General features: G+C 55.2%; 1 protein-coding gene across 3 annotated transcripts in view; it reads right to left on the bottom strand.

The window, feature by feature from the left end:
- Positions 1 to 2,073: 2,073 nt before the first annotated feature.
- Positions 2,074 to 11,776, bottom strand: part of SLC8A1 (solute carrier family 8 member A1) — a 61,418-nt gene continuing 51,715 nt past the window's right edge. For all 3 annotated transcript variants that reach the window (XM_026080797.1, XM_026080796.1, XM_026080799.1), the window contains 4 exons: positions 11,634 to 11,764; positions 10,626 to 10,725; positions 5,911 to 6,186; positions 2,074 to 4,294 (listed from right to left, as the gene is read on the bottom strand). In XM_026080797.1, coding sequence (XP_025936582.1) covers positions 3,918 to 4,294; positions 5,911 to 6,186; positions 10,626 to 10,725; positions 11,634 to 11,764 — 884 coding nt within the window. In that variant the 3' untranslated portion in view covers positions 2,074 to 3,917. The remainder of the gene's footprint in view (positions 4,295 to 5,910; positions 6,187 to 10,625; positions 10,726 to 11,633; positions 11,765 to 11,776) is intronic.

Here is an 11,776-nt window from a genome sequence, read left to right as displayed (position 1 = left end):
GGGCGGAACCCCGTGACGCGCCCCGGGGGCGGGGCCTTCCCGCTCCCTTCGCCCCGCCCCCAGTGCGTGCGCCGAGCTGTGCCCGGTCTCAGCGCCGTGGCCCCGCCCTGTTGCGCGGCGTCGCTGCCTTGCCCGGGCCCGGGGCCCGTCCGGGAGCCCGGCTCGGCTCCGGGGAGCCCCTGCCACCTTCCCGCGGCCGCAGCTCCGTCCCCGTTAACCCCCCCCCCACACTGCAGCAATGAGTTTGCAAGGCCTGTGCCTGTCTGCAGGGGAATAAGGAGCCGTGGGGACACCCAAGCACTGCTGGGACAAGGCGGGGGAAGCAGGTCACCCCCAACACAGGGGAGCTCCGGGCTCAGCCCCAGCCCTGCTGAGTGCCCCAAACGCAGTCCATCACTACGCGTTGTGTTCGGCAGCGGCGGTGGCCCCGCCACACCAGGGCAGAGCGTAGCGATAACCCTGATTCCTGTGGGAAACCGGTTGTCAGAGTTGGCCGAGGGCTGGGGACGTGGCGGCGCTTCGAGCGGGGGAAGCTGCCGCGCTTAACAACAGAGCAAGCGAACGAAGGATTTACAAACCCCTGTATTCCACGTTAGGAAACGGGATAAAGCTCGGAAAACAGTCGAGGGCGCCAATTTGCGCAGCTCTGGTGACAAGAGGGTTGCATATATAAATATATAAATATAAATAAAAATAAATAAATAAATATATATATATATGTAAAACACACCATTATTTGTAATTCCTTAATGGACAAGGTCTCCTCAGGGCCCGTCCATGGTGGCACAAGTGGGTCTGTGGCAATGGCTTTTGGCCCTTAAACGTACCCAAAAAAACAAAAGTGGCTCTCGGAAAGGTGKGGGGGGGGGGGGAACGGTGCTTCCATGCCAACGTTCAGAGCACGAAGAGGGGGGAACTGAAGCTTTAGGTCCTCTGCTGCATCCTCCAGTGCTGGAGCAGCCTCCCAGGAGTCTTAAAAGCCAGGAAACGGTTTAAAACGCACTAAAACGCCTCGAAGTCGCCCATCCTGCACCCTTACTCGTTAGGCAGCTTACTGCTGCGTCGGGGCTGACAAGCAGCACGTCCCTCCCACGTCGCCTGGGCAGGGGAGCGGAGCCTGGCGGAGGGCGCTGGGGCTGGTGCTGGTGCTGGTGTGGTGGTGGTGGTGCTGGTGTGGTGGTGCTGGTGGTGTCCAGGGCTTCCCAGGCCCTGGGGGCTCGGGCCTATGGTGGGGTGGGTACATACCGGTGCGGCGCCAGGCAGCATCTCAGCCCCCAGGGTGGGGGTCCAGCGCTGGCGGGACCCCACGGCGCTCCGCGCTTCCCCGGGCGTCCCAGCGCTGGGCGTCTCCCCGGGGGTAACCGCACGGCAGCACGTGTGGCCCAGGAGCCCCCGGCAGCCCGGCACCGTGTTTCTCCTCGGCGTTTAGCCGCGCGGGGGCCGGCGGGAGACCCTCGAGCTGGACGCGCCCTCAGCAGGGTGGGAGCGAGCCGCGGGAGGAGCCCCGGCGGGGCCCCCCCCTCGGGGTGCGCAGGGCTGCCGCAGAGGCGCGGACGGGTTTCGAGCAGCTCCGGAGAGGAAGCAGGAGCCGCCGGGGCCCAGCCGGGCGCCCCACGGCGCGCGGTGGGTCAGGGCGTGCTCCGTCGGCCGGCGGGGTGCCCAGTGCCCTCCAGACGCGCTCCCGCCACGGGCCCCGGCGCCCGAGCCTGCAGGCGAGGAGCGCGTCAGAAGTCACGCGGGGGCTTTCTCCCGCCGGCGCTGTCCCCTTCGCCCCGCTCTCACAGGCGGGGACGATTTTAGGTTTTTTTTGCCCTGTTCTTCCTTTAAGGAGGTGGTGAAAGCCAGGAGAGGAAAAACAGAAATGCAACCCCTCGTGCCCCCCCCCCCCCCCCCCGCCCCCCCCGGCCCCCGGGCCCGGCTCCTTGGCGGGTGACCAGCAGCACCGCCTGCGGCACGGCGGAGCCGGAGCGAGCGAGGAGCCGGGCACCGAGGGCAGGAGCCCACAGAGAATAGGCAGGAGCACTAGCGGATCCATGGGGGATCATTACAAACTTTATTTGGCTGTGCATTGTGTACCATGGATAAGGATCATCACAATTAGTGGGCTCGCTGCCTATAGTGGTGGGCAATACACACAAAGAGAACGCAAGGAAGCCAAACAAACGGGAACGAAATCATTGTACAGAAACGGCGTCAGGCTCCTGAGCAGCCTGCGTTCGTCTTCGCTTCTTCCCCCAGCGCAACGAGAAAGAAACAGCAGGAAAGCCCCGGGAACCCGTCAAAAGTGAGAAAAAGGTTTGACAAGGGGAAAAAATAAAATTAAATTAAAAAAAAACCCTTCTACTCCTAGAGGCAACCTTACAGCCGGTTAACTAAAATTTCCACAGGTTGTTCAAGACGAGTGCAACCACCCCCAGGCAATGGGTTATGGTACCAGCGCCAGCGGGGTGCTCAGCCGGGGGGAAGATGCCACCGGTGGGCGTGCAGGGCCGTGGGCTTTGGCCAGCCGGGACGCCAGGGAGCCCGGTGGCGGGCGCAAAGCCAAGAGGCATCAAGCGCCTCCATGGGCAATGCCGARTCTGCTGGGCATCCAGGGGACAGTCCCGCCAGTGCGCGTGCGGCTCTTCTCCCTGCTGCCACCGGTGCCCACGCCGGGGCTCGGCACTGAGCTCGCCTGCTGCCGGCCGAACGCCGGCAATGCCCCGCCGGGCGGTGCGGGGTACGGCCTTTTCCTTGCCCTTCCTTTCCCAGGAAAGCCTGGCCACGCGGGAGGGGACGGTGCCTGTAGGCGCCGTGGGGGAGCCTTGCCCCCCCAAAAACCTCCACCTGCCCGGCTGCTCTTGCTTCCTGGGGAGCCGCACGCGGAGCAATGCACGGGGCAAGCTTCCCCTCCTCCTACCCCCCGTTAAGAGGACCCAAACGAACGGAAAGCTACGGAGGAACTAAACTAACTAAAAATAAATAAAGCCAGGTGAAAGGAAAGCACTTGTATCTGCAATGCTCAGCCCACACGGCCGGGAGGACTATCGCTATAGGATGCTATATACAGAGAGGCATCGTTTCAGTCATGCAAAATGCTACAAGTACCACGACAGCATGCCTGAAGAGGCGCGCGAGGCGGGGGCGCCGCGGCGGGGAAGCCCGCACCGCTCTGCGGGGCCTCGGCTTAGGACAGCGGACACGAGGCTGGGGCTTGTGCGTCTCCGAAGCACAGAGGGCRGGGGGGAAGGCGGGCCGGAGGGAGAAATGCTAACCGTACACACGCCGAAACAGAACAAACGAACGAACGAACCAAAAAAAAAAACCAACAACAACAACAAAAAGAAAATCAAACGACAGAAAAGGTTGTGTTTCATCCTCAGAAAGCTCCCAGGCTCCCCTGTTCTTCAGTCCGGTCTCCGGCATCTTGTCGACGGGGCCGCAAGGGGCCGTTCCCGAGTGGTGAAGGCAAATGGATGTTTTGTCGGAAGTCAGTACCCACGCTCTCCTCGCCTTCCCTCGCCCACTGCTCCGCTTCTCGCCAGCTACTCCGGCCTTCCCCCGACCGGCGCGCCCCGGTGGTCGCGGTCACATCCATCCTCCCCGGGGCGCGTGGCGGGCGGGAGAGAGCGAGAGGAAAGGATTCGGTCACGTCTCGGCTGCTCACGGCGGCGGCGGTGGCGTTGCAGAGAGGGCCCGGCGTCCAGGCGCCGCGCCGGGGCCGCTGCCCCCAGCCGGGGTGCTGCCGGCTTTGGGGTCCTGTCTAGTTCAAAGAACGCTCCAAAGCCGCTTTCCATCAGCAGGTGTGTGAACATGGCAAATCTCTTTTATTCTTTCTCTGTTCATTATACACAGCATTATATCTATATCTATACCTATATATTGCTCTATATAGATACATATAGATATATATATATTTACTATCTCTGATTGTTCCTTTAGAAGCCCTTTATGTGGCAGTAGGCTTCCAGAGATGAGAAGAATATGTACAAGAGCCAAAGAAGGACAAAGAGTGAGGATGTGAGCAGCTTGGAAGTCCGCGGCCCGCCCAGCTCACCTCCGATCTCGGGTCTCCGCCGGTAGAGCAGCACACCCACACTGATAAAAGCAAAAATGGTGAAGAGGGTGACGGAGAAGGCCAGGGTGCCGGGCGAGACTTGGAAGGCTTGTCCGTGTGCCGCGTGGTAGATGGCCGCGATGGACCAGGCCACCCCGATGCCCAGGAAAACGTTCACGGCATTGCTCCCGGTGACGTTCCCGATGGAGGCATCCGCGTACTGGTCCTGCGTCGCTGCCACTTTGCTGGCAAACGTGTCTGCAGAGAGAAGGCAGAGAGAAACCCCCAGGAAATAGCCAGTCGCAGCGGGAGGGGAGCAGGCAGCTGGGGAATCAGCGCTGACAGCATCGCTGGGGAACGGAGATACTGGGACCGTATCTACGGGCTCTCCCAAGGAAGGACACAGCTGGCTGCAGCCCGAGTGACAAGCAGGGCTCCAGAAATGCCCAGGAGGGACATCTCGATGCCCAGAAATATGGGGCTTCCTACCAAACAACCCCAGATGCCTCACAGTGCCCCAAGCAAGACCGAGGGGACCGTAGAGACCACACTTCCCAGTGCTATGCTGTATTGGCCCATTCTCCATATCCACTAACTTGCTGACTCGCAAAAGAAGTGAAAAGGTTAGAAAAGCTTTGTGGGAGCCACAAGAGTTTGCCTCTATCCTAACACATCCCCTGAAATGTTGTCTTTGTATTGCTCCGCTTCCTCTAATGATACCTTTCCAATGCCTTTTGCCTCCCTAAATTCCAGTGTCTTGCTCACACCCTGACACGCTGGTAAACAAGTGCTCAGCTTTCATCCCTTTTATGGGAGAGAAAAACTATGCAGGTGGGTGCATGCAAGCCCAGCTCCCCACCAGCTTTAACACTGCAGGAGTGGAGCTGGGGTACATCCACAGCACACCACCCCGGCAGTCGCCAGTATTTTATACCCTGTATCAAGCCAGGTATTTTATACCTTGTATTTTGCCTCTAGGTAGATAGTAAAGATTTAAAAAAAAAAGCTCCATAAAATCAACAAATCAACCAGACGAGAGGCTTGATTTCACTGCACATTTGTCTGCTTTCTGCCCATTCCCTTTGAGGAGCCCAGCCAATGCCCAGATAATATAACATGGTCTGTGGGTATCTTAGTTTAAACAAGAGAAGTCAAAAGCATCCGTAAATAGAACCTCTCACCTTTCTGAAATGTTTCCTTAAATGCCAACTTTTGACAGCAAAAACAGGAGGGAAGTTTTAGGCCATCCAGGCTATGGAACAGCCTCGCAAAACTAATGCCTTAAAGCTCCAGCGCCAGAAGTACAAAAAATTCCCTTTCCTTCCTTCCCTTGCCCAAATCTATCCTCCTTTTTTATTGTGTTGCTTCTTTTTCTAGCCCCGAGATCTTTAGGCCAATTTCAAGATTTTAAGGCACCCAAGTACTGATTATTGGAAGTTCAGGAGTGGTGAGAGAAGGAAGCGGGAGGTGGTTGGGTTGAGTTAGATCCCGCTCCCTGTGACCCAGACCCTTCCTGGTTGGGTTCAGAAAGAAAACACAGGACTCCCAACACAGGTAGCACTTTAATAAAAGACCATTTTTCAACTCCAAGAGTGAAAGCCATGAAGGCTGTCCACAGAAATAGGTACTTTGCAATCTTTGCAAGAGAGAAGGTCCTTGAAATCATTTCCAGGGGACTGAATTCACATCCCTGGTTCCATCTTCCTGTCCCACCTGAGACTGAAAAACAGCTTCCATGAATGTTTTAAATCTCCCCTCATTTGGTTCTGGAGAAAACAGTAGAGGACCTCGGTGTGCCCAGCTTTCCCAGCCCAAACCTGAGCCCTGACTGGGCAGAGATGGAGCTTTACAAGAAACTCTGCCGTTGGCCTTACCTGGCACTGACGTTCCCAGCGCGACAAACACGACTGCAGTCACGGAGTCCTTCAAGCCGATGGTGCAGCCGAAATGGGATGCCAGGTCGCCAATGAAGGCTGTCAGGAGGCCGATCATGAGAATGGAGACGACGAAGCAGGCCCAGCCATTCCAGTAGTCTGTCGGGGGCACAAAGGCAAAAAGGACCTTCCAGAAGACGGTCAGAAAGTGCATCACGTAGTCGAAGCAGGAGGGTAGCTTCTCCTCCCCACATTCATCATCGTCATCGTCTTCCCCTGAAAAAAACCATCAGTGCCAGATTAGGCTCACCTGTCCTGGGCGAGGTTTGGCAAAGCTCCTGTGCAGACTGGAACCCCCCCCCAACACCCTCCTTCTTCATGGCTTGGGCTCAGAGATGGCCCTAGAAGGTCGTGACTTCCAAATATCTCATTTTCTGGAACCTGGGACACATTGAGATGGGTTTCTAAGACACAAGCATTGGGCATTCAAACATTGCAAGCTGTGTTAAAAACATCCCTGGCCTTGGAAGAGGTACTTTGTTGTTGTCTCTGATGTGTTTTTTTCCCTCCAGGAATGTGGAGCACCAAATCTCCCTCCCAGCAGGAGACCCCAGGACAGCAGGGAAAGGGGGCCAAGACACAAGGATGCCACGAGCGCCTGGTGAAATCCAAACCACTGCTCTGCTCCATCACAGTGGATGAGGTGACAAGGTCCTACCCCACCGAACACCAGATTTAAGGGATGATGGATCTGTGTCCTGCTTCACCCGGCAGCCACAGTATCAATCAGGCAGGCATAGGCCTTTGAATGAGACCACGCAATTTTTATCCGCCCCACTGTTGGCCCGGGTGAGCATTCTTCTTTTCACATCTTCCTCCACAACGAGGATCTTTAATTGAATAACAAAATGTATAAAGTCTCCCTCAGGGAGAATAAAATGGTCTTGCTGTACGCTGTGTACCAATACATAAGTGTCAATTAACCCCACATTCAAATGGTGGCTCTGTGCCATGACAACAGAATTACTGGGAGAAGCTGCTGGTTTGTTGTTTGCTCTGTTGTTGCTCATAATAACAATTGCCTTCTGCCTCGATGCAAGGTGACGAAAAGCCAGCGGAGGGATCAAGACAGGGCATCCCTCCTGGGAAGGTCGAGGCCAAATCCATGCAAGAAGAGGAAGAAGCCTAGGGATGCCTGGATTGTCCAGGCCTTCACAAGAGCTTTGGTAACCTGCGAGGGGAGTCAGCCTGCTACAGGTTTGGCCCAGCTCAAATGCACATGGGGCTCTGCAGTCTGTTTGCATCCTGGGGGCTCTCAGCTGAGATCCAGCTGCTGGAGAGAGGGTAGGGACAGAGCCAGAATGAGGCAAGGCAGGGGAGAAGCCTCTGATGCAATCTCTGTCCATACACCAGGGTACCCCAGAAAAGGGTTGGGGAGAAACTAGAGAGGGGCTGGCAGGGCCACCAAGGCAGTTGGGGCCTGGAGGACACTGCCTGGGGGGAGCAGTGGAGGGAGCTGGCTTGGCTGGTCTTCAGGAGAGGAGGTTGGGGAGATCTAGCCCACAGCAACCTGGAGGGCAGATACAACGAGGATGGACCAAACTCTCCTTGGCACTGACAAGTGATACAACAAGGTGCAACATCTACCAACTGCAGCTTGGGAGGTAGCAGCTGGACAGCAGGAGAAACTTCTTCCCCAGGATAGTGGTGCAGCCCTGGGACGCATAGATGGGGTAATGGACATCTCCATCTTCAGAGGTTTTCAAGATTTCACTAAATAAAGCCACAACGAATCCGGAAAAAGTCCTATTCAGTGCCCTGCTGGGATGCAGCTTTGGCTTTGAAGCACCTTTGCAGATCAAGAGCAACACGTAAGCTAGAAACAGTGAGGAACTTGGTGTCTCTACAATACAATGGTGGAAAGTCACGTCTTGGTCAGCCTTAAAGCATCACACTCACTATGGCAGAAATGGTAACTAATCAGAAGCATGGTGCTATTATTTTGGCAGATATAAATATCCCATTCCTGTGCATTGTGGTGGAGATAAGGAACATTTTTTCAACCTGGGAAGGCTGCACTGGCCTTTTTTTGCTCACTGCACAAAGGCTGGTACTTGCAGGACACCCTGTGTGCTGTGCCGACACTAATTTTGCAGCAGGAATTCTAATCTCTCCCAAGTTATATGGCAGCAGGACTGTCATGGATCTAAATCTTTACAGAAATGATAAAATCACGAGGGCCACTGTCATAACATTCATGCAGATCTGTCTATCATTTTGTTAAACAGGAATAATGGTGCTCTCTTTCAAAGAGCCGGCCAGCTCCTGCCAAGCTGACTGGAAATGCAGAGTGAGGTCGGATGGTGACCCAGGGGGCCCATTCAGGAACAGGCTAACAAAGCCTGGCATAAACTTGCTGCAGGAGCAACTTTTTGGGCTGTTGGACACATACCAAGGGCAGCTGCACCTGAGCAGCCGACCTCCGTGACGCAGGCTCTGGTGTAGCCCCGAATGGCCCGGCACAGCCGTCCCTGCACCACCTGTCTGTCGAAGCCCTTCTCCTACCTGCTCAGCCACTCATCCCCTTGGCTAGCATCATCCCTGGTTGCTCACTGCTTGGGAAAGGGGATTTTAACGTTCCTTTCCTCAGCTGGGATATTTCATTTTGAAGTAGGAATGCGCCACACACTCGCCATGGTGGGCTGCGGGGAAAAATGCAAATCCAAACTCCAGCCTTTGAGGTGTTGTAACTCAGCTGGTACAAAATCTGAGGAGCTAAATCCTGGCAAAAACTTAGGTCTGGAGCTCAGAGACAAACCCCTCACCATCATTTACAAGGGACTGCTCAAGTCCACTGACATTGAATGTCTATTAATGACCCTTCTAGCACTGATGGTGGCTGCATGCTCAAGGCACAGCAGTGACGGGGCTTTCCACATAACTGCAGTCGTCACATGTGTCACAGAGATGAGATGCGAGGACCAGTGATTATCTTTGCTATAATATGGAATGCAATTAAGTAATTGATTCTGGCATCGATTATTTTAGCTGTATTGGCTACAAAACCTGCAACAAGGACTGTCTCACATAATACGTTCATGCTATATCCAAAATAATGGGAAGCTCTCGCCTGGAGGCTCTAAGAATAAGAATGCTACAAAAGGAGGGACCACAATTGGAGGGGATAGCTGCTCCAAGATGTCCTCTCCTTGTTCTCAGAGGCAAAGGGAAGATAGTACAGCCATCACTTTTAATTGACTTGTGCTGGGCAGAGGTTGTCCTTGCACAGCAGAGCTTGGGGCAGGAAGTGTGAATGTTCCCTCATGGATTTCAACACAAAATTAGCCAGATGAGCTCAAATCACCTTCCTCAGTGATTTAATCTAAGCTGGTTGATTTTGCCATAATGCACGCACACACACAGCCCAAGCTGGGCTGTGTCATCCAACCAGCGAGTTATAATGTCTCCAGCTGTTAAAACCACATCTGGGGGAGACCCTCTGTCTTTAACTTCCCACAGGAGTGGGAATGCTACTGGGCATACTGGTAAACCTGAATCCTGTACTGGATGAACTGGTAAACTTGGCACTGTCAGCTGTGAGACCAGTTCAACAAGGTATTTCTGAGGGAAAGGCAATTCTTCAAGAGAGAGATGCAGATATGATCACAAATAGCAGCAGCCACTATTGGGCTGCTGAGCCATAACCTCTGGGGTTGCAGTCGTCTATACTGAAGTGTGGAAAAAAAAAAGGATTCACACTCTGCCTTCCTGCTCGTAACACAATACGAAGAGGCAGCTCCGAAGAGAGCAGAGGCAAACAGCACTGTCACAGCAGTTCCCAGACCTTAGCCTGGGGATTTAGGAGTAAGGCAGGCAGGATTTTCTTTGGGAAGCTAAGTGGGACAGCCAAATGCAGGACATCTTCCCCATGCCTCAGAAACCCCCCGCCCATGATCTCAGAAATGTTTGCAGCGATTGCAAGAAAAAYGACCCACCGCAGCCTCTGGGCTCTCTTACCCAAAAGACCACGGCAGGACAGTGTGTGCAGAGCCTTCAGACCAGGCTGCGTTAAAGGCAGGGCCCACAGCACCCTGGGACCAGGCATCCCCAAGGCATGACCTCCCCCCCCAGCCCCCTGTCCTCGAGGGTGGCAGCAGCCTCCAGCCTGCTTCAAAGCAAAGCCATCCCGTGGCTGCCAGCAAAATTAAGTCCCTTTGCAATGGGAGGTGAAGTCTGGCTCATGACGTGTTCACTGAAGATCAAGCCGTGGGTCGCAAGGGATGGTCCTCTTATCTCTGCAGCCAGGTGACGGGTGAGCCATGCCTGTCCTGCTGGGCTCAGAGATGTTTGGCCCCTCAGGATGTGTCTGATCGCCCTCCTGGAGATCCAGCGTGATACTAGTGGCTTTAAACGCACAGTTTGCTCCCAGATCTCTCTCACTGAAATGACTTTTCCCCTCTGCCGTTTGATAACCACCAGGAGGTTTCTCTATCAGGCACTACAGAAACACTTACTGCAGGAGGTTTCCTATGCATCAGACAAGGTGATTGCATGACAGGGTTTACTCAGCTGTTTTATTTATGCAGACRCTGTAAATAACTCCGCAGCCTATTTTGCCTCGTGCCACTCCGCTATGGTCAGTATTATTGATAGAGCCAAACCGAGACACGAGAGAGGTTTAGCATAATTCACCTGGAGCAGCAGCCTGAACTTACCAGCGCTGACAGTAATAGCCTCAATAAACTGCTCCCTCCAGCTGTTCGTTCCAACCACCAGGGCTAGGTTCGTCTTCTTAATGAGCTTGTCCACAGTATTCTGCAGATGGAAGCACAGAGCACAGAATTAGGGGCTACCAGGCCAGACATCCAGGCTAAAGCTGGCAGGTCTGGTATTTACAACCATACACTTATGGAAAAAAAAGCCTTAGCTGATGTTAAGTTCAGGCCAAGAGCCCCAGCAGCGAAAGCAAATGTAAGTACTTGCAATTCCCCTCGTTGCCATTCAAAAAGACATTTCGAAAGGGGCTCATGATGGGAATGTGAACAGCTTCAGCAGGTATTCAGCAGTGGATACCGCTGCAATGCCGCTGTTCCCACTGCACAGCTTTTGTTCACCTCAGGAGGAATTTTCACTGGTCTGCTCGGACACACTGTAAATAATCYGGGCTCGACCAAGGCCCGTTCGTGGAGCCAGGCTCCGCGCTCRTCAGGAGCTGCGGTTCAGCGGCGAGGGGGAAGGTGCTGCCGGCAGCGCCGGCCAGGAGACGGGCTCCCGCCGCGCATCAGGACTCCTGCAGAAGGGCCCGTGTGCAGGATCTGGGTGTGAAGCGCTGTTGCAAGGATGAGGCTATGTTTCAGTGACCTGCAGCGCCCAGCCAGCTCTTAGGCTTACCTGACCGACATGCTCGCAGAATAACAACCGCAAACGGTCTGCAGCCGGGACAGAAAGTCCAGGATCGCCCCCCGCGAAGCCCTGCTGCGGGGCAACGGGTGGAGCGAGGACGTGGAGCGCATTTTAACCCACCGCTGTCCCACCAGCGCACCGCAGGGGAGCCTCTCCCCGTCCCCGAGCCTCGGCCCTGCCGTGAGACCTCGCAAAGCCACGAGGTGCCTGGCGCCACCGGCGGGAGGTCGGCATGCCATCGGCGCGCGCTTGCCGACACCGTGCAAACCCCAAAGGCCTGGAGCTGGGGGAAGAAGCGAGAGGTGGGACACGCACGGTACCTTGAACTCGTAGGACTCCTCGATGATGACCTCGAGCTTGGTGTGCTCCCCCAGGACCGGGCGCCCCATCTCGGCGATCCGGCGCTCCTCCTCCTCCTTGCTGGTCAGCGGCTGCTTCTCTTCGCTCTCCTCTGCAAAGCAAA

This window comes from Apteryx rowi, unplaced genomic scaffold, assembly GCF_003343035.1.
Source record: "Apteryx rowi isolate R43461 unplaced genomic scaffold, aptRow1 scaffold_53, whole genome shotgun sequence".
Classification (NCBI taxonomy): Eukaryota; Metazoa; Chordata; class Aves; order Apterygiformes; family Apterygidae; genus Apteryx; species Apteryx rowi.
Note: the sequence above shows the minus strand (reverse complement) of the source record. Positions and strands in the feature narration are given on the sequence as shown.